Raw genomic sequence first — 23,425 nt, forward strand, 5'->3', positions numbered from 1 at the left:
TTTTAGAGAGACACACACCGGGAGCCGAGGCTCCAGTCTCCGGCCGAGTCTTCTCGCAGCCGCAACCCACCTGGGGCCAGCCCAGTGCTGCCGGCGCTGCTCGGCTCCCTCCCTCCCTCCCGGCCCTTCGGCCGCGGCAGCGTGCGCCAGCCTTTTCCGGGGGCGGGGGCCGGGCTCGCGCTCTCCCCTCCCGGAGGCGCCCGTTCGGACATCCCGAGGATTGCTACTTCTCTGCCAACTTCACCAACTCACCGGCACTTGGAGCGGCCCGGCTCCCCGCCCGGCGCCCTCGGGCCGCCCCCGCTCCTCGCCCTCTCCGACAGCCGCCTCTCGGATGACCGGGTTCCAGGGGAGCTGAGCGAGCCGCCTCCCCCGCCCAGCCTCAACCCCGGCCTCAGCTGCCGCGCGCGCCATGCGCCCCCAGATGCCCCCGGCCCGGCCCGCCGCCCTGGGGCCGCTCTGCTGACCGCCGAGCCCCGCGCCCCGACGGTGGGAAGTTGCGGTCGCTGCGGTTGCAAGCTCCGATCCGCCCGGGAAGCGTCCCCGCGGGGAGCACAGCGCGGCGTCCCCCGCCCGCCCCGCCGCAGCCGGGAGCCCGCTCACCTACCCCCCTCCCCAACGTCCCTCCCTTTTCTCCTCAAGTCCTGAAGTTGAGTTTGAGAGGCGACACGGCGGCGGCGGCCGCGCTGCTCCCGCTCCTCTGCCTCCCCATGGATATGCACTGCAAAGCAGACCCCTTCTCCGCGATGCACCGTGAGTACCGGCGCCCGGCTCCTGTCCCAGCTCGGGGCTCTCCGTCCTAACCCTCTCCCGCCCCGTCCCGTCCCGTCCCGTCCCGTCCCGGCGCGGCCCTGGCCCCCTGCACTCAGGTCCCATTTTGGAGACTGCGCTGGCTTCTCCAGCCGCCCCCCCTTCCTTCTTTCTCTTCCCCTCATTTTCCAGTGTTTCTAAAGCCTCCAATTTCTCTCTTCTGCCTTATGTCACTAATACTTCTTCCTCTGCCTGCCTTCCTACCTTCCCTAGTGCCCATCACCTGTCTTCCTTTCTTCCACCTGCTCCTTCTTAGGTCATCGAACCACAGCCCCTGGCCCTGGCTCCAGCCAACCTACTCCCTGGTCACCCTCTTAACTTGGGCTGGGAGACTAATTGGCAGGCAGTTTTGAGGGATTTGTGTTGTGTTGTTTTCTCTGTTCTCTCCTCTCCCTCTCTCTCCCCTCCCTCTCTCTCTCTCTCTCTCTGCTTCCCCCACCCTCCATTCATCTCTACCTTTCTCAAACTTAGAGTGTGCTTGTCCAGGAGGAGACTCCTAGCATGGGCAGCTTCAGTGTCGGGACAATCAAGCACAAGAGTGTGGGGGTGGAGTGCCCCCATCTGACCCTCAGCTCCTAGCATCTCCAGGCCCTGGCAGCCCAGCCAGGGCTTCTTGTGAGCTGGTTCTTTTCTTTCCTACCTCCTTCCCCTCTCCTTCTCCTTCCCCTTCTCTTCTCCTTGAGTTGGGAGTCTGAGATTGGCAGGACACGGTGGTCATCTTTCTCTGCCTCTCCCTGGGAGATGCTCTAAAAACAAAGAGGGGTTCCAAGGAGAAATCGAAGTCAGGAAGAGATGGAGTAGAGGAGCCTGCCAGGTGGCTCCTGGGCAGAGCCAAGCTCTGTCTGCAGGACTGGAGGCTGCTTGCTGGCCTCCCACTCTCCCGTGAGAATGGTCCAGCCAGTGACCTGGCCAGTGGGTAGTCAAAGAGGGGGAAAATGAGGGGGAAAGAACAAAAGGAAGGCAAATGCCAGAGCTGGGGAGAAAGGAAAGAGAAATTTTAAAAAGCGGAAAGAAAATAAAAGAAAAAGAAAGGATGTTGTAGAGGAAAGAGAAGGGGAGAAAAAATTTAAAAAAAGGAAAAGAGGGAATTATTTTAATGAAATTTGAATTTATCTAATTCATGTCCTATGTCTTTAGCTTGGAGAACAATTCAGAGATTTTTTTTTTGCAGTCTTTTTTTTTTTTTTACGATAAATAGGTTCTAAATAGAAAACGTCTCCTCCTCTGTAGATTAATAATTAAGGATGATTTGTAACTTTTCACAGGGAAACTTTTTTAGACCTGGCATGGATCGGTGCTCCGGACAAGAGAGCCGAGGAGGAAGAGCTCTGTTTTTCTCTAAGCATATAATTAGTATTACAGGGGGAGCTTTAAAAAAAAATACTCCTGGGGTAAAATATATTTTCCTAAATAATTTCCAAGTACAGGTAATCCAAAGTCAGGGGCCTCCGGCCGCCGCGGGTCTCAGCCAGCTGAGCCCGAAATCCTGTCGCCTTTTCGGAGCGAGTGCAACCGGGTCTACACGCTGTCTTCACCCAGGCCGCCGGCCTCCCTTCCCCGCCGCCTCTGCTCTCGCTCTTTTCTCTGGCTGATTCCACAGGGGATTTGCCGAGTCCCAGTCGCCCACTGGGTGTCACTTCGAAACCCAAAGGGGGGCAAGGCGAGCTGAAGGTGGTCGGAGGAGGGAGAGACTGCGGTGCGGGCGGGCTGGCCAGTAAGCAGCCGCAGTCCGAGTCCCCGCCGGCGGCGCTGGCGCATTCCAGGCCTAACTCAGAGGCAGCTCCCGGACCCCGGCCCTGGACTCCTGTCGTGCCCCCTTCCCATTCCCTTCCCTTAGATTGGGGACGAGGAGCCGGGCCCGGGAGCCCGGGGAAGCTGAATTATTCATCTTTAATCCGCCCGCAGCTGCCGCCTTTTCATACCGGTAACGCGAGTTCTCCCGGGGCCTAAATTATTGATGGTTGGGGTTTGGAGGGAAGGGAGGGGTGAGGAGTGGGGCTAGAGGTAGGGAGAGGGGTGGGAATGAGAGGCAAAAATAAGAGGTTCTAGCCTCCCCCAGCCTTCAGATCAGAAGCCTCTCCCCAGGGGTTTCACCGGCCCTTGCTCTCAGTACCCCCAGAAGGGGACGGGAAAGAAATGAGTGTATCGCAGATGTTCCCGCTTTCTCCGAAAGTCGCCTGAGGCTAGCAGGGCAGGGGCTGTAGGTTGCCGGCCAGGTCAGGCTGGCCGCTAGAACTCTCTGCGCTTGGATTGCTCAGTAACTGCGGCTGCGGGTTGATCACTCTGGGTGCAGGATTTCTAGACTGCTGTAGGCCAGGGAGAATGGGGCGCCGCGCAGCGAGCTCAGGCCTGGCATCCGGTGACCACTTCGGCTCCGAGGTTGGGGGCCCCTGCTGGAGTCCGGTTGGAGACCCAGCGCCCTCCTCCTGGCCAGGAGAGCAAACGCCCTTGCTTTACAGTGTCCTGGGAGGCTGCAGAGGTCTAAGAGGTCAGGGGGACGGGAACTGGCTCCAGCTGGCAGCACAGGGTGCCCCTGTGAGCTCAGCCCGTCCGGGCGACCTGTACCGTGCTACCTAGGTGAGGCAGTGGGTCCCAAGCCTGGCTCAAGGTGGCAGGCGAACAAGCCCCGGCAGCCTGCATTCTCTGGCTGCTGCCGAGCGGAGCGCCGCGCGGCTCTCCGCTGCCTCCCTGGCTCTGAGCGCAGCCGACTCCGGACCCCTGCATCTTCAGCCTTCCCTGCTCCACCTGGCTTTCTTTGAACTTTAGACACTAGGGAGAGGAGTGGAAAATAGGACCCCCAAATATCTAAAGATAGAAAGCAAAAAGGAAAGGAATAATCCCGATCAAAAACCAGAATAAAACAAAAACAAAAACATAAGGAAAGAGGCAGTAACACTCCAATTCTGATTAAAAATAGATACAAGAGGTAGGGAGCAAAAGGAGGGAGTCAGACACTTAGCCCCTCTCTGTGCTCAGAGCCCTTTTATACTGAATCAACCGGTCCCAGACCCCCCAAAATCATCTGCCTCCAAACCCTAGCACACACCAGCGGCTCCTCCCGCTTGCGGCTCAGGCGGGATCCCGCTTGGCCCTGCTTCTGTTCTCTCCTTGGCCCTTCTTTTCCTCTCCTACATTCTTTCCTGCTGGCATTAATTTCCCCTCTGCCCTCTTTCTTCTCACCCTGCTTCTCTGTTCCTTCCCTCACTTCTCCCTTGAGAGGTACTGGTCTTAGCCGCGTTCTTCCCAGCTCTCTGCCCTGCGTCTGGGTTTCCGCATCTCTACGGCCAGTGGGTTTCAATCCCCAATCCCCCCCGAGTTGTGCTCGGCCTCGGACCACTGTTCTGCCACGAGTCCCAGATCATGCCCCTCCACCCTGCCTGCTCCCTTCACACATCCTGGGCCGCGGACCCTGACTAATGGCCGGTCCCTGCTGTGTGTGGGGTGTTGTGTTTTTTTCTTGTCTCTCCCCAGCAGGGCACGGGGGTGTGAACCAGCTTGGGGGGGTGTTTGTGAACGGCCGGCCCCTGCCCGACGTGGTGAGGCAGCGCATCGTGGAGCTGGCCCACCAGGGTGTGCGGCCCTGCGACATATCCCGGCAGCTGCGGGTCAGCCACGGCTGTGTCAGCAAAATCCTGGGCAGGTGAGGGCCTCAGAGCTGCCCCTGGGAGAAGCCTTGCCTCCTTATCCCACCGCCCTGGGTCTCCAGACCAAGGACTTGGCTAAAAGTCCAGGACGCCAGTGAGTGACGGGGTATCTAGATCCACGGGGGTATCTAGAGAGCTGCTCCTTTTGGAGAGGGCGCTCAGGTGGTGGCCACGGCCCCAGGAGTGAGGGTGGAGCGGGGTCATTCAGCTCCTGCCCAGCTTCAGGGTTCTTGCGAGGAGGCTGTGGGACTACCAGACTTCAGAAAGGGAGGGACTCCTCTTCAGGCAGAGTTAATGCAGACTGGGGGTGGGGGTCGGAGGAACAGGGTGGGGAGCGTAAATGGGTCCCCAAGATGGAAGAAAAAATCAGCATTGGGGAGGGGACAAGAGGGTCCTGGTTCTCACCCAGTTTCTGTGCTCAGTAGGAAAGGGCTGGAGGTGGTTCCTCAGCCCTGGTGGGCCTGGAGGCCTGGAAGCACGCTGTTCCTCCTGTTCTTTCCAAATGAAAGGCTGGGCTTTCAAACTCCCAGAGGCACCTAGTCCCGCTGGTGTGCTCGCAGCCCCTGGCATGACTATCTTCCTGGAGGGAGTGTCCCTCTCTTCCTCCCCCTCATCCTGCGGCCCATCCCTCACCCTAGCCACGTGCCCTCCGGAAGCTGGCTCAGCCATGCTGAGTCTTTTCCGTCCTCGCTGCTGCCTCGGGTGGGAGAGCGGCTCTGCCGCCACCCTGGAGCCCGCAGCCTCCCTGCCCCTGCCACGGCCTGTTCTCACTGACCCCGCCGGCCTTCCCGGCACAGGTACTATGAGACCGGCAGCATCAAGCCCGGAGTGATCGGAGGCTCCAAGCCCAAAGTGGCGACGCCCAAAGTGGTGGACAAGATTGCTGAATACAAGCGACAGAACCCTACTATGTTCGCCTGGGAGATCAGAGACCGGCTCCTGGCTGAAGGCATCTGTGACAATGACACGGTGCCCAGCGTCTCTTCCATCAACAGGTGAGCAAACCACCCTGGACTCAGGGCGGGACTCCAGCTCCCAGCTCCGGCCCATCAGGGCATCTCCCAGCTAGCGGTCTCTGTTCTTTCTCCAGCCTCAGCCCTTGCTCCAGGCTCTCAGCCCCGGAAGTCCTTTGGGCAGGGAGAGGAGACCCGGGAGGCAGAGAGATAGACAGACAGAGCTGTCTCCGGCACAGGGCTGGGTATTCCCTGCCAGGCTTCTCCCGCCGGTGTCCTGGAAATGAATCCAAGTGTTTGTGGTAATTAAGACTCCAAGATTACGTGCCTCGGTATCTAGAGACAATCAGCCCACAGCCGAAGGCTTGAAAATGACCAGTGTCTATTCATTGCTTCCCAAACAGACTTCCCTTTCTAAAGGCATGCTCCCTTCCCCAGGGGCAGCCGCCTGTCCTGGCTTCCCCACCCTCCATGCCAACTCCCACAAAGCTTGCCTCCCAGGAGCCCAGGCCTTGCTAGCCAGCTCTGCACAAATTTCCAGCCTCCAAGCACGAGTATCCAGGCCTGCAGAGCAAGCTCCAGCCACCAGCCAGCAACTGGCAAGGAGTAGAGAAGCTGGACAAGGAGTGGGACACCAGGTAGGCAGGGAGAGCTGTGGACCCTGAGGCTCAACTTTAGGACCCTTAGGGCCCAGGGATAAGTCTGCCCCGATGACAGGCTCAGGCACATAGAGCCCACATAGGCTGGAGTCAGCGAGACATGTAGTTGCACAAGATAGTCTCCCAGTGCCCAAGCCACTCCAGCACGCTCTCTGGGAGAGTACACATGCACGCTCCACGTGTGTATACTGTGCCAGTGTGCAAATGGGCCTGTGTCAGGTACCACACGTACAAAGAGCAGTGGGATGCAAGAACCCAGGATGGCTTCAGCATCACAGAACTGTACAATCTGACATCAACAGAGACCCTGTATAAGTTCCAGTCAGCTTGGCCAGCCTTTCAACCCCTGCCCCCCATTTTAAGGCAGATTCCCAAATGAGAAGAAGGCTGAGGTTTTCATACCCTTGTTATTCTTTGCATTCTTCATAGACTCATTATCAGGACAACTAATAATTCAGATGGTGCCTTTTTCTGAAACTGGCATCACGTATCAAGGCTTTTTAAAAAAAATATTTTGCAAATGATATGGAATTATCCCAAATCATCCTGAAAACAGCAGGTAAAATTAGCTGGTAGAATGTACCTTGGCTAAAGAAGATTCCCTCTGCCACACTCGTGCTGTAACGTACTGTGAGGCGACCCCAGAAATTATCCCAGTGTGTGCCATCTGTATTAAAATGGTTATTCAGTTATGAACAGGGTAACATAATACTGATCAGCTAATTATACACCCTCCGAAAACCCTCCAGCTCCCTGGGCCTGGCTCGCTAGGTACTGAAAGCATAGCGGTTTGACATTCAGACACCTTCGAAGGAGCTGGAGAAAGACTCCAGGTGGTTTGGGAGAGGAATGTGTCTTTTGCATTTAAAAGCCAGAGGAGGCTGGGGAAGCTTTGGGGCTGTGGCAGGATTGGTGGTTAGGAAAGGGCAGGGGACAAAGCATTTGTTTTCGGAGCCATCTGGAGACTCAGCCTCTTGGCTGTCTGCTGGTCCTGGGAGTGAGTTGGAACAGAGATCTCGGAGGAGAGTGGCCTGTCGAGGAGCGATGTGGCTGGGACTGGGCGCTGGTGTACTGGGAGACATTCAAGAGAAATGCTTGTTGTCAGTGATAGGATTTGCAAGACTTTGGGGGAAGCTGAGACATGCACAGTTAAGGCAATTTGCTTTTCTTGATGGGTGGAGGATGGGAGCAATCAAGGCACTTCTGGTGGTGACATCCCTTGCCTACCAGCCCATCTAGAACCCTGTCCTCCTCTCCCCAACATATACCTTCACTGGCTGAGATGTTTTGGGAAGCTGGCTCATGCAGGAGTTTGGGAATACTCTCATTCTGAAAAGCCACAGAAAGCAGGGAACATGTGACCCCAGGATCAAGCTCAGAAGCCTGGGGGTGCACTCCCCAGTATTGGGGGAAAGCAGAAGGGCAGGTTGAGAGTAGGAGAAGAATGGCCTCAGCTTGATAGTGCTGACAGCCCACCACCTGAGGGGCACTGAGGCTTCCTTTGGGTATGTAGAAATAACTATCTGTGGGCAGGTGTTGCTGGAGATGGCGAGGGAGTGGGAGGAGAGGAACGGGGAAGCCACCAGCAGTGGCAGCCAGCCCTGGCTCTGCGGTTAGGCTTGCCGCCTTGCTTTGTTGACAAGGAGCAGTCAGGGTATTCTTGACTTCACTTTGGGGTAGAATCCTACCATGGCTCCCATGGGAAAAGAATTCTGGGGGCCTCCCCATGTGCTGCTGAGTTGGGGTTAGAGGGATGAGTCTAGGCCCTGATGTCCTCAGCTTCGTCCCTGTAGGTGCTTTGCTCTAAAGGGGGAAAGGTTTATCTGAGATTTGTTGTTTCACCCTAAAACCTGATAAAGGCGGGATGTTTCTACCAGTGTTGGGGATATCAGGAACTTTGTAAATATTCTCGCTATAGGAAGAGCCTGGAGATTTTCCTCCGTGCAGAAAGTGTGGTGCGTTGGGGAACGGGTGGTTCATGAGTTTCGAGCCTTACTGTTGGTGCGGTGCCCGCTTGTCGTCAGTGCCTTATAACCGTTGTGAGTACATGCACGCGTGTGCCGGTGGCTGGCAAGAAAGGACGTCCATGCATGCTCACCCACCTGAGCCAAACTGTGAGGTTTTTTTTCATCTTCTCCTCCCCAAAACAGATGCTGTCGCCGCACTTGAAATATGCTGTTATGGTTATAAACTAAATTGCTTTTCATGCTTTAAAATTGGTTTTGGTTTTCTCTGATCCTGTCGCGATAAAGGCTTGGCCATTCAATCCACATACTCCACTGGCAAATCCTCGGAGAAATGCCTCTCTGAGTCAGCGGAGTGGGTCAGGGAGGCCTCCCAAACCGCCCCCCTGCCCCCAGAGACCACTGTCAAAAATCCGGAGGGTGGACTGGATTGCTTGGCATGTGGAATTTCTGTGACTCATTCTCGATATTGGGTTACTGATCACTAAGCGGGGTGTTGCCAACGCCTCAGCTTGTACGCGGCTGCCGTGGAGGGCAGATGTTTATAAACAGGTGACTTGAGACTGAAACCTGGTGTGGGAAATGGCCTGGAGGGGGAGAGAGATGGAGGGGGATCCGTGCTGCCCAAGGGGGAAAAGTCCGCCTAGTTACATCGCTGAGCAATGGACTAGGCAGGAAGGATTTTCCTGATTATATGCCAAAGTCTTCTGATTTGGCTGTTGCTCTAGGCAGAGAATACAGCTCCTTGGAAAGAATAGGCACAAACTCCAGGTAGAGTCTAGGGTTACCAAGGATCCCCTGAGAGCGCTCTCTTGGAATGAGCTGGCAAAAAGGCCATTGCTCTCTTAACTTTTCCAGCCTGCCCTACACTCTTGGGATCAGGGCCTTCCCTGCCCCTTGATCTTGGGAGTGGACTCTTCCAGAGTCAATTTCTCACTGATCGCCTGCTACCCACACTCTCTCTCAGCCCCTTTGGCTGTTTGTTTGGCTGTTAAGTGAGCACGTTCATTTCCTAGCAGTGGCAACAGTGGCTTCAAGGCTACAGCCCCAGTGCTGTTCAGGGATTCCGTCCTGTGTTATTCGCAGGCCTCATCAGAGGCCTGGCAGTGGGGTGACAGTAGTGGGCCAGCTGTTCATTTGAACACTTATCCGAAAAAGCTGGGAATGCTGAAGATATGTTCAGGGCTGGAGTTTGTATCTTTCTCTGAAACTCAGGTTCTAGAACATTGCACATTTGACTCTTAGACTCTTAGACCTGGCTTGGCATGAATCTGGGCCAGAAGGGCAGCTTTACCTGCCATATTCCCATGCCCTTGTAGCTGTTTGGTGGTCAGGGCTGTTGGTCTCATGGCAAAGAGCCAAGGCAAGTTGGTGGGCTAAGGAGAAGACTTCTGTTCTCAGAGAAGCAGGACAATAAGGACAGAGCTTGCCTTTTGTGGCCTGGGGCCCACCAGACTGGGGCCACAAAGAGCAAACAAGTATGCCGATTTCTGTGTGAGAAGCCTTGCTCACCTGTCCTTCCCCAGAGAGGGCTCTCCTGCTGCTGAGATCACCCATCATTAGACTAACATGTGATATAGGTACAACTGTTAATCTTATTTCTTAAAATGAGCTGGAGCTGTCCTCCTGAAAAGCCGTTTTTGTTCCCTTAGTTACTCTAGACTTCTTGGCCCACGGTCGTATGGGTCTGACTGTTTCCCTTGTCGGCTGGCCCAGAGAGGGCATTCAGGTGAGAGCCATGGCTGGTTGCCCTGAGTTCTTACCTCAGCTGGCAACTCTGGAGAAGAGAAATATAGGAGGGGTTGTCCCTAATGAAAACTCCAGGTAGGTTTTGGAAGGCAATGCGAAGAAGAAAGGAGAGGAAAACTCCTCCTAACTAACTAAATAAATAGTGTCCCAACTATTTTGAGAACTCAATAAAACAATCACATCAAATATGAAGAGGCATAAATCTTGTGTCTGCACAGGTAACCTACTCAATTGCTTTTATTATCGTTCAGGCTGCCTCCATTTATTACCGTCCACAGCCTGGGCAAAGGAGCTTGCGTGGAGGGTGGTCTCCAGTGCAATCCTACACCCCGAGAGGCAACAATCAGCCCATAGAGCCAGGGATTTCGATGGGAGCTCGGGAAGGGCCCATCTGTCTGCATGAAAACCAATCAATAACTCTGTAACCAGAGCCCTTGTCACAGGGAAATGGACAACACAACAGTTCAATACAGGGGCCACAGGGGGAATTAGCCAGTGGAGATGGGGCCAGGCAGGAGCAGCCCCTGGAGAAGGGAAACAGGGTGCCTGGAGAAGGGAAGATTGGGGAGGGAGCAGCACTGTGTGTATATTGGCAGAAGGGGCAAATTATTGTGCAGCGTAGATCCAGGGAAGGGATCTACTGTTGGAAGTTGGTGTGGGAGGGAACAGCTGGGAAACGGGCTTATTCTGGTGCGTGCGAGAGAGTGTGGTTGTATATGTGATGGTATGTGCTCGTAGACTAGAACATTACAGCTTCCAGAGAAAGAGTAGCCATGGTAGTAATGGGTGCAGAAGATGACTCCCCCCTCCCCCCACCCACACACACCACCAAGAGCCTGCACTCTGAAGAGGGGCTTGTTAGGAGCCCACATGGGATAGGGGTTCTGCTTCCCCATCGTGCCGCAGGACTGATGAAGGAACACCCTAAGCCAAGGGCTCCATTGTCTGCTCCCAGCTTCCTAGGCCTCCAGCTCTGGCTGCTCGTAACTTCCCCTCTTAGTTCTCAGGTCTGTCCTTAGTCCCTCCTTGTTGCTACCTGGAGTTGGAGGTCTCATAGTAAGAGGAAAAAATGAATATGATTTTCTTTTTCACTTCCTGTTCTTTCTTATTTAAAGATTTATTTATTACTTGAGACAGAGAGCACACGCGCACCAGAGCGAGCGTGCAGGGGGAGGGGCAGAGGAAGAAGGAAAGAATCCCAAGCAGACGCCCTGCGAAGCCTGAAGTGAAGGGGGGGCTCCATATCACAACCGAGATCATGACCCGAGCTGAAACCAAGGGTCCAACGCTTAACCGATGGAGCCATCCTGGTGCCCCTTCACTTCCTGCTCTTTAAATGAGCGCGGTAAAGGGTTCTCACCTGGCCTGCCACTTCTCTGAATCTCTGCTGTTCCCTCGCACACCCCAAGCCAGGTGTCCAGAGTTCTACAGATTCTTGCAAGGGAAGCAGGTACAGGCACAGCTCTGGCCAGTGCAGCTCACCTCGCCATGTCGGTGAGTCTAGAAAGGAGAGAGAGGTCCCGGACAGATCTGAGGCGTGGGAAACAGTCTCTCATGACCAATGACCAAATCACAAGTGAAGGAAGCAGATGGGAAATGAAATCACGTTGGGTTGATCTGTCTACCAGTAGACCATGGGGCTGAATGTTCTCCTCCCACTGAACCTGCGGTTTTGGTGCTGGCCAAGTGCGGCTCGAGCATGGTTCACGATGGTTTCTAGGCACAGAGGCTGAGATCTAAAGTGGGTGTGGATTTGTATGTGTATGCGTGTGCCATCCTGTGTCTGCTCCGAGGCCAAGAGGGAAGGGAGGAAGTTCCAAAGGATGTGTCCTGCAGTCACAGACAAAGGCTGGATACCTTGCCCTTGGCCCATCAGGTCAATCAGTGAGGCAGTCATTGGGCCAGTGGGTGATAATAGGGCTCAGCTGAAGATTGTTTTATAATTTGGGTAAACTGAGGTCAAATTTTCCTTCAATCTTTGCGCTATAACACTCCATGGTCCAGTTAACCCCCAGAAAGAGGGGCCTGGCTACAGTGATAGCATCTTCGTATTGGAGTGCTGTGTGGTCAGCTGTCTATCTTCACTTAGACACTCACTTAGTCCCGGCCCAGTTGGCAGGACTAGTTAGGAACCAACTGTATAAGCAGCTAAAAAGATGCTCTTCCCAGGGGGTCTCTTTCCTGTAGAGTTCTGGTGCAGGGACCCACCAAGGGGTGCAGGTCCCTCCAGCAGGAGGCATGGCAGCAGCACAGGGACACAGTCATTGGCCCTCTCCCAAGGGCCAGGCCCTGGGCCCAGCCTCCACATCCTTTCCCAGTAACGCAGGCGCCAGGGAAACGAAGAAGAGGCTCTGTGTGAGAAACACGCAACTGGGGACTGGGGGAGGCCTTGGAGACCAGGCAGGTGCCTGGGGCCTCCAGGGAGGGCCAGGCCTAGAGAGCCTTTGGGGGTGGGAAATAAGAGGAGGGTGACCTGGCATGGTGGGGAGGGGGCAAGGCCTCGTGCAGTTCCCCGTGGGTGGGAGCAGAAGGTGTATGGGAGGGAGCGAGGGAGGCAGGAGAGGACGTGGAGCCAGGCCCCTCTTGTAGCTTGTCCGCAACCACAAAATACGGGACTCTTTCTTTTGACTTTTGAGAGAGAATTTGATAAGATATTTTGTGTTTTTCATGTGAGTGTGAGAGAAACCGAGAGTTATCGGCATTCTCGAGAGGTCAGCTTTATTGTAGGGATGTGGAGGGAGGGAAGTAGGGCTGCAGGAGCTGGGATGGAGCTGGTAAGAGCTGGGCCAAAGGCCTGGAGTATGCGGGTGCAGCCCAGAGGCAAGAAGATTTGGGTTTTGAAAACTCTGTGCTGACCAAAGAAAACACAGCTTCAGGCCTGATTCAGTCCATGGGCCCTGGTCAGCAGCCCCAGGGCTGTGTAACCAGACGTAGCTTCTCTTCTCAGCTTCAGACCAGAGCGCTAACAGTGCAGGTGCAGGGGTGCGGCCGATGTTTCCTGAGCCCCTTAGTCCAGGAGCCCCTGAGGAAGGTGGGTGGAGGAGAGTCCACTCTCTACTGTGAGGGCAAGGGAGGGTGAGGCGTGAGTGGGAGGGGAGGACGGAAGTCAGAAGAAGGGCTGAAGAGTAAGAAAGGAGCTGGGGAGGCTGAGGGGTGAAAGGGAGAGGCCTCAGAGCTGGCTTGGCCGGAGAAGAACAGAGTGCATGGCCAGGGCACAAAGCAGGGACTCTGGAAGCTTGAGAGGGGGTTGGATCCCATATATCTCCGCCAAGGGCCTCTAGTGGTGCTGGGAGGTGGTCCGAGGGACCCTGAACTCTGGCCAGCTGGTAGACCAGGCTGAGGGGGACCTCAGGGAGCTCAGAAGGTGGTGAAGGAGAAAAGGGGAGGCCAGCCAGGAAGGACAAAGGTGGCAGGACAAAGGAAGTGGCATGGGAGGTCAAGTCGCAGAGCTGGGGCTTGTGGCAGGCTGGCCATGGCTGTGGGGCTCCTGCAGTATCGTACTGCAGCCTGGTCCCCAGCAGAAGGGAGAGTGGGAGCGAGGCCAAGAGGAAGGGAGGGAGGTCCTCACCTCCTAGGTGTTCCCTCCACCCGGAAGCCTCTGGCTACTTTGCTCTGGACTTCCTCTTTTTTGCCTGCCTTCAGCCCTGCCTGAACTTCTCTACAGTGAGCTCGCTCTGCAGCCATTCGGGGACAGAGGAAGCCGGAAGGACGCTCCAGGCTGCGCCTGGCAGGAGTAGCAGAAAGGCTGTGAGACAGGGCAGCAGGCTGCAAGGGGAGCCGTACCCACCTTGTAGGCACAGTACGGTTAAGAAATCAGAGAGGAAGGGCTCAGAGCGGGGAGAGAAGGGAGGAGGGCCAGAAGGAAGGACAGCAGTGGCCACAGCGCTGGAGCACGTGGGAGCAGGCCCTGAGGCCACTTCCCCCCCACACCCTGCCCTAATGCTCCCTCTTGGCCCAAGGTCTTTGCTGGACTGGGGAAGGAAGCTGCGGGAGACCAGGGGTCTTGCAGGCAGTATCTGGCTTGACAGGCCACAGAGATGGTCAGGGAGGAGACCCTCATTCTGCCCCTTATCTTGTGACTTTTCATCCTAATTCTAGAGGGCAAGATGGTCCCTGCCTATGTGTCATACCGAGAGAAGTTAGTGACTATGCATTGAGGGCCTCTGTGTGGTTCTGTTTTGGAAAGAGCCTGAGAACTTTGCAAAGAGCATGTGGTATCTAGCTGAGCCTAGCATTCCAGTCCTGGGAAGCTGTCTAAATGGTCCTAGTATTCCAGGGAACTCTTAAAAGGAGTCAGTCTTGTCAAACAGGGGGCTGGTGGTTTGCAATTCAGAGTTTCCAGCTGACGGGATTGTTTGGTCTCAGAATGAAAGTCTCTGCCATCACTTGGGCGACCTGTCTACTTGGGATGTTAGCAAATGTTATCTGGCAAGCGTGGGTTGAATGGACAATAGATCTCGCGATGGGTTGACGAGTGTGGTTCCGGTCAGGTACAAAGGGTCCCAAGACGCTTAGTCTGTGTGCACGCGTCTGTGCCTTTTCTCTGCTAGAGGTGAGGGTGTAGAGTGGCGCGTGATGGCCAGGTCGTGGGTGTGTAACATGCTTACCGGGAGCACTTGGTTTGTGTCTGTCAAGGTCCTCAAAGGGAGTGTGCATTTAGGTAGGGACACAGGTCAAGCGATTGATCTCTTTTTATCATCTGCAGAGAATATACTTCCCCTCCCTCCCCCCATCACTTACCTTTCTCCTTCCTCTCTCTCTTCCTCCTCAGGTTAGCTGGTTTGGGTTAGGAGGCCAATCTCAGTAGACTCTAATTGAAGAGGGAAGAGAACTTGATAAGATAAGGAAGGCCATCCTTCCTCTGGGGACCAACAGAGGTTTCATGTTCCCCTACTCTGCTAGACTTCTTGAGGGAGCTGACACCAGGGCAGGTGGCCTTCCCACAGACTGTGACTGTCTGTCCTGTGGGAGAGCCAGAGGAAATGAGGTATTCCCTGGGGTCAAGACTCAGCTTCCCTTCCCAGTCACCATGGGTCTGGGTGGAGGGACAGTCTAATGGAGCCCCCGATGAGACAGGGAAAAGGGGTAGAAGAGAGATGGCTCAAGACAGGAGAGAAGTGAGAGCCCAGGGGTGACTGACACGGGCCAGCTCCAGCTAAAGCTTGTTTTTCAGCCTCAGAAGTGGGCTGAATAGTGTGTTGGGAAGGGAGGTCATTTTTTTTTTTTTTTTTTTTAGGGTAAAGGCTCTGAAGCCTTTGGGCCAGTGCACTGGGCTGAGCACTCAGCTCTTTGCAGAGGGTATAGTCCTGGTTTGGTCCAGCTCCCCCTAGAAATAGTGGCCACCCCTCACTCTTACACCCCCTGCCCTCTCGCCCCAGCATGTACGCATGTGCCTTGTCCCCCTCCCTCACCTCCCTTAACTTGGCCCTGAGGATCTGGTAGTCCCTGGCCCCAGTCAGGCAGCCTGGGGACTCCTTAGGAGATGACCTCCCAGGGTGGGTAAAAAAAAGTTGAGAGAAATTCATTTCATGGCCAGTGGCTGCTTAGAAAAGGCGATTCCAGCATACGAATGTGATAAATGTTAACTGAGCATTAATCGCATTAAAGAGGGCCCTATAAACTTTTCATTTCTAATTAAATTCGTCCAGTGATGCTGCCCAAGCGAGTACTCTGGGCCTTTGTTTATGTGGAAAATTAAAATGCAAATACAATGGGATTTATTTCCAGGAGTGGAGTGATGGGCTGGCCCCCCTGGCTACTGGTCTCCAGGCCTCTCGGGCCAGGTAACTGCTTCTTTGGAAGTGCCATCCCCCCTTGGGACACATTCTGGTGTGAAGGGAGAGGACAGAGTTCAAGGTCAAATAGAGTTAGAGATGAAGAGAGGGTGTGGAAAAATTGAAGAGAGGGAGAAAAAGACAGTAGATGACCCAGAAATCTTGGAAGACATTGCCCTGCCCCCTCCCCCCTGCTGCCTCCACTTCCAACTCACACCTCTAAGAGAAGAGATCCCCAAAATGTCGCTTGTGAGTAATGTCACCACAAGCTTCCACTGCAGCTCGGGGATGAAGGGTGTGCGTGGGAGGGAGAATTTGGAGGAATCAGCCCTGCTAAGCATATGTGGACCTCCTCCTGAAAGAACCGAGTGGTCATCTGCAGGGAGGGCCCAGGGCCTGGATTTATCTGCAGCAGTTTGAGGGCCTGCTGCTGTCCACACCATGGTTTCACTGATCTCTTCCCACCACCGCCCAGCGGTACTGACACAGGGCAGTGGAGCAGAGCGGTACACACCGAGGGCACTGTGTGGGCATGCCCGCACACACGCACGCAGCCTTCTCGCGTGTGGGGAGAGCCGGTCACTCGGGAGAATAAACAAATGTCCCTTGCAGGGAGTCCTTCAGTGCCGTGATGCCTTTGGTAAAAAGCAGTAACCCTAAATACTGTTGAATAGAATGATCTAAAGTTCCTATTTACTGAAACAAATTAAATCAAGTGGAGAGAAAACATGGGTCAGAAAAATCATGCGGGTAGATCAGCGGAGACACTGAAGGATCGCTGCACTGCTCTCTGGATAAGGAAGTTGTAAACAGCATTAAAAAGTAGAGAGGGAAAGAAAATGGGAGGAGAGACATGAGAAAAAGCAGAGCACTAAATCACAAATAGGGGTACATGTACAAAGTCACAAACCAGATTTACGCCAAGCGTGGCAAAATCTACGGCTTAGTCTGACCACACGTGGAGATACTCTGTGCACGGGCGTGCGGGCGTCCAGACAGCGGATGAGGTCATGTCAGCGTAAAGAGGGTGGACTTGGCCGTGACCTGGACCCTCTCTGCTGGACAGTGGGACCGACCCAACAGCTCCACCCTGCAGGGATCTGATTCGGTCCGGTTCTGCAGACAGCCAAGGATGCAGCCTTAGGGGGTTTTTAAAGGTCTTTGAGCACAGGAGTCTCTTGTGAGCTGGATCCACGTTCTAATGGATCTCCAAGGCTGCAGCCCATTCCCAGATGGAGTCTGCTTGACTAGTTTTGTTAAATAGCTTGCTACCCCTGTCCTCTTTAGTCTGTTTTATTCTGGGTTATTCTCGTCCTTTTCAGCATTCTCTCATGTCTCTTGGAAATGCATGAGCACTTGCTGACAAACAGGTAAATGTGACAACTCCCAAACATCTGGATGAAAACCAAACCTTTAGGCAATCATCTCTGAGGGTTGTCAATAGGATGCCAAATATCTGGTGATCTAGAGACATCTACATAATTGATAGATTTCTTAGTTTTTATCCAGGCATCGGCACTCCTTTTCATTTCACTGGTGTCGCATTTCATTGGGAAACACCTGTTTTCAGAGGAAAACATTCTAGGTGACAAAGTGTCATGGTTAGAAAGCATCTCTGATGCATTTGGGTCTGGTTTCTGGCTTAAAAGGAGGCTGGTCTTGACTTGAAAGTCAGGTGGAGAGCTGGTGTTTAGAGAATTTTGTATCTGAACAACGGCCGCTGGGGGATGCTTTCCCTGGAAAGTTGGTTGGGAGGGCAAATCACTTTGTCCAAATAAGGGTAAGCTGGGGATGCCTGGGTGGCGCAGTCGTTAAGCGTCTGCCTTCGGCTCAGGGCGTGATCCCGGTGTTCTGGGATCGAGTCCCACATCGGGCTCCTCTGCTATGAGCCTGCTTCCTCTCCCACTCCCCCTGCTTGTGTTCCCTCTCTCGCTGGCTGTCTCTATCTCTGTCAAATAAATAAATAAAATCTTTTAAAAAAAAATAAGGGTAAGCTGTCCAGTAGGCCTGGCTTCCATAACAGAATCCACTTTGCCATCTTAAAGGAGAGTACCGGGTTCTTAGGAGGCATGGTCTTTCATTCATTTATACTTTCATTTGTCCATTCAGAAAACCTTTGCTGAGCACCTGCTATATGCCAGGCAATTCACACAAACCTATGTAACCCAGAAAATGTAAGCAAGTGGGCTCTGGGAGAGATTGCTGGAGTTTGAGTCAACTTCCCTACTGACTGGCTACGTGGTTATAGGTAAATCTCATCTCTTCTCTGGAGCTCGGGTTCTTCACCCATCTAACATGGGGATAACCATACAGCTCTCTCACAGGTTCTCGTGAGGGTTACATGAATCAATCCATGCACACCTGCTTAGCATTGCACCTGGCACATAGCAAGTGCTCAATAAATGTTAGTCATTCTCATGGCAGTCATAGTCAACAAGTGTCTATTTCTTGCTCTGTGTCCACGTCAATGTGTGTGACTTCTGGCTTGTGTGTGCCTAAACAGTGACCTCTTTTAAATAAAAAAGCTTGAGCCGGAAGGATATTCTGTGAACAGAAATGTGTATCATGAATGCCAGTGAGAATTATGGTCCACTCTGAGCCCGGCCAGATTTAGGAAAGGGCCTGTTCTATGTGTGAGCAAGAAGAAAAGCCCGCGATGAGTCAGTTATCTGACCATTGAACAGAATTAGTCAGATAATTGCCCCTTTTTTCCACTTTGTTTGAGAGCCCAGCCTGTGTGTGTGTGTGTGTGTGTGTGTGTGTGTGTGTAAACTTCTATGCCTGCACACTCCTTCTCTGGAATGAGCCTACTAGTGCTTGAGGAGTTGAAGGTTGGCATTTCCTGGGCTTCATGGCATTTTCATGGGTGGTGGTGCTTTGCATTTTGTCATTTTTTTTTAAAGATAAAATGAAACACTAATGGAGAAAAAGTCCTTATTGATGAGTTTGAAGGGTTCCTCTGATTCTTAAATGTCATAGAGGGAAGAGAAGGAAGGTAAACAGACAGAAGAAGGGAAGAGAGGAGAGAAAGTAAAGATAAGATAAAGGATAAAAAGAGAGGAGAGGGGGAAGTAAGTAAATATTTGGCAAGTTCAAACCAATCTGTCTACTATTGTCCCACATCTCTTCAGGGAATCATGGAAGGTTGATCATCATTGCAGTTATTTTCACTGTTAAGGGCTAAAAGATTTTAAGGAGCAAATTTAGGAGAAAAATTTTACTTTGGGCTTAATGTATTATTAAGTGCAATGGCTTGAAGTAACTGGACAATTACAAATTCTACTTACTCTGTGATCAACAGGAGAAGAGATGAAAACCAAAGTTTTCCAAACTCACGATGATGTGTTCTGCTCCCCATCTTTATGGAAAGGCCCGTGGAATGAGGCCAAAGCCCAATGCCATTCCTGTCTATAGTTCTCCCTGCCCGTTTGGCCTGGGTAGGTAGCCAAGTTCAACTCAATGGGCTTTCGTAAGATCCACACCCAAATGCCTTAATAGTCACTGATCTGATTTCTTTCTTACCCCTTCCTTATTTCCCAACTTGACCCCTAGATTTCACTATCCCTTATTTATTCCTATTGCCTGACAAAGGTTCTGATTTTTTCAGTTAGAAAGTAAATATTTTAAATGAGCTAAATTTGAATCCTGAGAACTCAATTATCCTTGGATTTTTTTCATGAGTATAAAATGTTTCAGGGCCACCCTTTTCCTTTCTGCCTGTTCATCCTCACAGGGCTGGATGCAACCTTGGTATGGAGATGGGCAGTGGTGAAATCTGTTATCCCCCAGCCCCTGCCCCTGTCCAAATGAACCAGAAGGCCAAGGAGGGAGCTGGCCCCTGCCTGCATGCTGCCTGGCTGACCACACGCACACCTTTACTCATCTTAGGGTTTTATGTATATTAGCACACATGGACATGCTTGTACACATTCAGAGGCCAACCTTATGGCTGCTTTACTTGGTAAGCCCTTACAGTCGTAATAATAGTAGCTAACAAGTGCTTACTATAGTAGAAATCATTATAAGCATGTTGCATGTATTAATTGATTTAAGCCTCGTAAACAACCCCATAGGGCTTTATAGGATTGTTTATAGATGAGGTAACTGGAATACAGTGACGTTAAATAACTTACTCAGGTCACAGGCTAAGCAGAACTAGGATTTGAACCCAGGCAATACTGGATCTAAAACTTACGTGCTCATCCAGCACTCTATGCCTCCTATTACCTTTCCATCAGAGGAAGTGCAGGCAACTACGGTCTCTTGTGCGGCTCTGTGTTTCTCGCAGTCTCATGCCCAGTGATGTAGTGATATATTTCCTGACAAGTTCAGAACAAAGACCCTGCACCCTGGTAGAAAGTCACACCTAGTAGGTGTTCCTATACTCTCGTATGGTGTGTGAGGGGCCCTGTGAGTGCAGGCCACCACTGAGCTCCATCATCTGGGGAGGCTGGGAAGGAAAAAGGTGCTGATGGCCAGAGTCACAGAGCCTAGTGGACTGGGAAACTAGAGTTCATGCTGGACTTGGCTTCGTGTTTATTGGAATCGGGGAGTTTACTCCCATCCATCCTCCTCTTGCCGCATCAGGGATCCAGACTGTCAATAGGCACTGAGTCCTGCTTAGGGCTTTGGCTGTTCACTTTAGGCAGATGTAGGGAGGGTGGCACTAGGACCTGTGTCAGAAGTGATCCCATGGATCCAGGGCAGCTGGCTTCCAACAGAACAGAACTGTGCATTTGCTCATCGAGAAGAGATTGGCCCCACATCTCTAAAATCTTCCTTCTGGAAAGCAGCAGTGCAAATGACCAAGCTGGAGTAAGCTAAAAAAGCTAAAAGATGGGCTCTCTCACCCACCTCCCACAACCACACCGAGAAAGCAATTACCGAGTTCTACACCACCACCCAGATCCAACATCATTACTCAACCCACATCACCAAGGAGACACCCATTAACCTAATCTCTGAGACATACATTACCAAAAAAAAAAAAAAAAAAAGATGCTGATATGATCAACGAACACAATAATTCAAAGCAGAAACACAGACGTTGCTGCTAAACAATGCTCAAATTCCTCCAGCTCAGTGTTACACAAAGTGCAGCCACCTCAATATCACAAACACCAAGTAACAAACCTTAAGCCAGCTGCAGGAGTGCATAGGGGCACAATGCGATACAATGTACACCCAGCACAATTCAAACTCTCCATCCCGCAGGCACACCTGTGCACAAAGGCTGAAATCATGAGGCCGCCAGAGCAAATAGCAAAGGCTGGTCGGGCACGCACAGAGATGGAGCTGGCAGCAGAGCACCCAGCCCCTCTGCGAGCCCAGCTTCAAATGGTCCCAGCTACAGCCTCCCCAAGCTCAGTGCCCTCCTGCTCCCCCGGCCCAGCGCAGCCTGCCAGAAAGCAGCAGCACCATCCCGTTTCTCCAGCAGGTGGATGTGTCCAGACCATCACCTTCAATAAGGCCTCCGGGCTCTGGTTGCTAGTAAGAGAATAAACTGTCCCCTGAGCCTGCTTCCTGAGACAGGACAAATCAGCTCTATCCTGGCTGGGGTTTAATAAGACTTGGCCGTTACTGAAAATGACAGGGCTTCAGGGATGGAGGGAGAGGTGGGGGTGGGCCGGGAGGGGGGCTCACCAAGCTGGGTGCAGGAATTCCCCTTCCTCCACCAAGCCCTGCCTTTTGTGGCCATTCCAGAGCCGAAGCCCTCTTGCTGGGTGTTCACTGAGTATCGATTCAGTCTGCAAGCAATTTTAATATTTCTTCAGGGACTTTCCAGCAACAGCACAAGTCATTAATTCACCCTCCCAAATTGCTTATTCAATAGCAGGAACATGGCTCCTGAATAAAGTCCCAGAATTTATGTGACTCACACGAGTCAGGAGGTCAAACAACTGTTATGGAGCGAAGTTAAAAATCCAAATAAAATATTGACACTTTTTTGGGGAGGGGGAGAAGTAAAGGTATTTAAAATAGGTTTTTGTTGCAATGCCCCCAGGATAAAGAATGGAAGGAGACTGAAGACAAGTTGGAGTTTATAAAATCAATGGAATTTATTGCACATCTACTTGGCATTTAATAATTCTCTCATTTCCACACCCCCCACCCCATCCTAGCCATAGACAGAAGGATACACAGGTATACAAGTGCACATTTATGCACATCAATACCAGTGCACGGACCAATATAAAAACACAGTTGTGATGTGAGAATTCCAGACACTCTGGGAAGGGACCGGTGCAGAGTGTGACCGTGGTTTACGTATTTGACAGAAATAAGCATAGCTGGGGCAGAAATTCATGAAGTAGGTTTTGATAAATATATCCAATATTATGAATCGTGGATCAATGCATCAGAGCTGACATGAATATAAAGATACACTAATCATAGTAGTAGTTTCTAGAAACATAGAAACACTTTTGTGCGTGGTACCGTTACACACTCAAGTACATGATTTGGAAACTAAATAGATAGAGAGATAGATACAGAGAATTTGGAAACTCTGCACCCAAAACCGACCAGTGCATATGAAATACTGAAACCATAGCCACTTAACCTAAAACTGTGCTTCATTTGTAACAGGGACAAGCTGCTCATCAAATACAGGGGCAAGGCTAAGCATTTTTAGAATCGCTGCTATATGCAATTTCTGTTCATTGTCTACGCATACGTTGGCTCAGTTGTCCAGATCGTGAGTGGGAAAGACTATGCCCAAATAGTTCATAAACACAAATAACTATTAATATAGAAATTTCCAGAATAGGTAATACGGTTCAGCCTATAGACATTGGAGTCCCAGGCTTGTACCCAAAGTCTGGCTCCAGTGCTATCAAGCACGTGACCTTAGGCAAATTACTCAGCCACTCTGTTGTCTCCTTGGTGTTATAGAAAACATGCCTATTTGATAGAGCTGTAGCTAGGATTTAAATGAGCAAATGCATTTGTCACAATGGCTGTCTGAGTGAATACGAAATAAGTTCTAGTCATTTCTTTTGCTATTATTATATGCAGCTCTTCTATCTGGGCCCAGCCTCTCATAGATTCTACCATCTGTTCTTGGTTTGAATTATTCTACCCAGTGGCTAGCAGCATGGGTTCCACAGCCAGGTTCCCCGGTTTAAGTCCTGGTTCTGCTCCCTAACAGCTGTGTGCCCTTGGGTAAGTTACTTAATTTCTCTGCACCTCGGTTTCCACATCTGTAGAATAGGGGTAATAATCTTCATAAGAAGTTGTGAGAAATAAATTAATCCATGTAAAGTGATTAGCACAGTGCCTGGTACGTAGTGAACATATATTAGCTCACTACATTCCCTAAGATGTTATCCTTATTATTATTAATAACAACATTCATTTGTTATTCAGCCAATAGTTTTTAAGGGCTAACATTATAGCAGGCACTGTTAGGAGGTGCTGGAAATACAATAGTGAGAGAAATGGGTAAGATATCTGCCCTTATAGAGTTTGGAGCCGAGGAAGGACTCAATGTGATTGAGTAAGCAAGAAGACCAGCTTTCATCTCTGTGCTAGGCCCTGAGGGGAAGAGGGGTGCGGAGAGAAATAGATTGGAAAGCCAGGGCGGAGCCAGATTGGGAAAGATTTTGAAGGCCAGGCTGAGGAATTTTGAATTGATTCTGTTGGTAATAGGAAGCAATTGTAGGGTTTAGCCACATCACATTCTTTCAGGAGACAGAGACTGATGGATTGTTTTCGAATACTGGAGTCACTGGGCAAGAGCTGGGAGGGGTGGGAGGCGAGGAGGTCAGGCCCCACCTCTGCTGCTCAGGGCACTTCCTCCAGGCTTCCTTCTGCTTGCCCAGGGAGGTGGGCATGCCAGGGAGGGGCACGGAGCATGGGCAGGGAGGACTT

At 52.0% G+C, this 23,425-nt stretch overlaps 1 protein-coding gene across 4 annotated transcripts in view; it reads left to right on the forward strand.

Annotated features, from left to right (window-relative positions):
- The first annotated feature begins 695 nt into the window (after positions 1–695).
- PAX2 (paired box 2) overlaps positions 696–23,425 on the forward strand; it is a 76,640-nt gene continuing 53,910 nt past the window's right edge. For 2 of the 4 annotated variants that reach the window (XM_034661787.1, XM_034661788.1), the window contains exons 1-3: positions 696–753; positions 4,282–4,450; positions 5,252–5,449. In XM_034661787.1, the coding sequence (XP_034517678.1) occupies positions 711–753; positions 4,282–4,450; positions 5,252–5,449 (410 nt within the window). In that variant the 5' untranslated portion in view covers positions 696–710. The remainder of the gene's footprint in view (positions 754–4,281; positions 4,451–5,251; positions 5,450–23,425) is intronic. The other 2 variants (XM_034661786.1, XM_034661785.1) reach the window with 1 other exon arrangement.

This window comes from Ailuropoda melanoleuca, chromosome 6 (assembly GCF_002007445.2).
Source record: "Ailuropoda melanoleuca isolate Jingjing chromosome 6, ASM200744v2, whole genome shotgun sequence".
Lineage (NCBI taxonomy): Eukaryota > Metazoa > Chordata > Mammalia > Carnivora > Ursidae > Ailuropoda > Ailuropoda melanoleuca.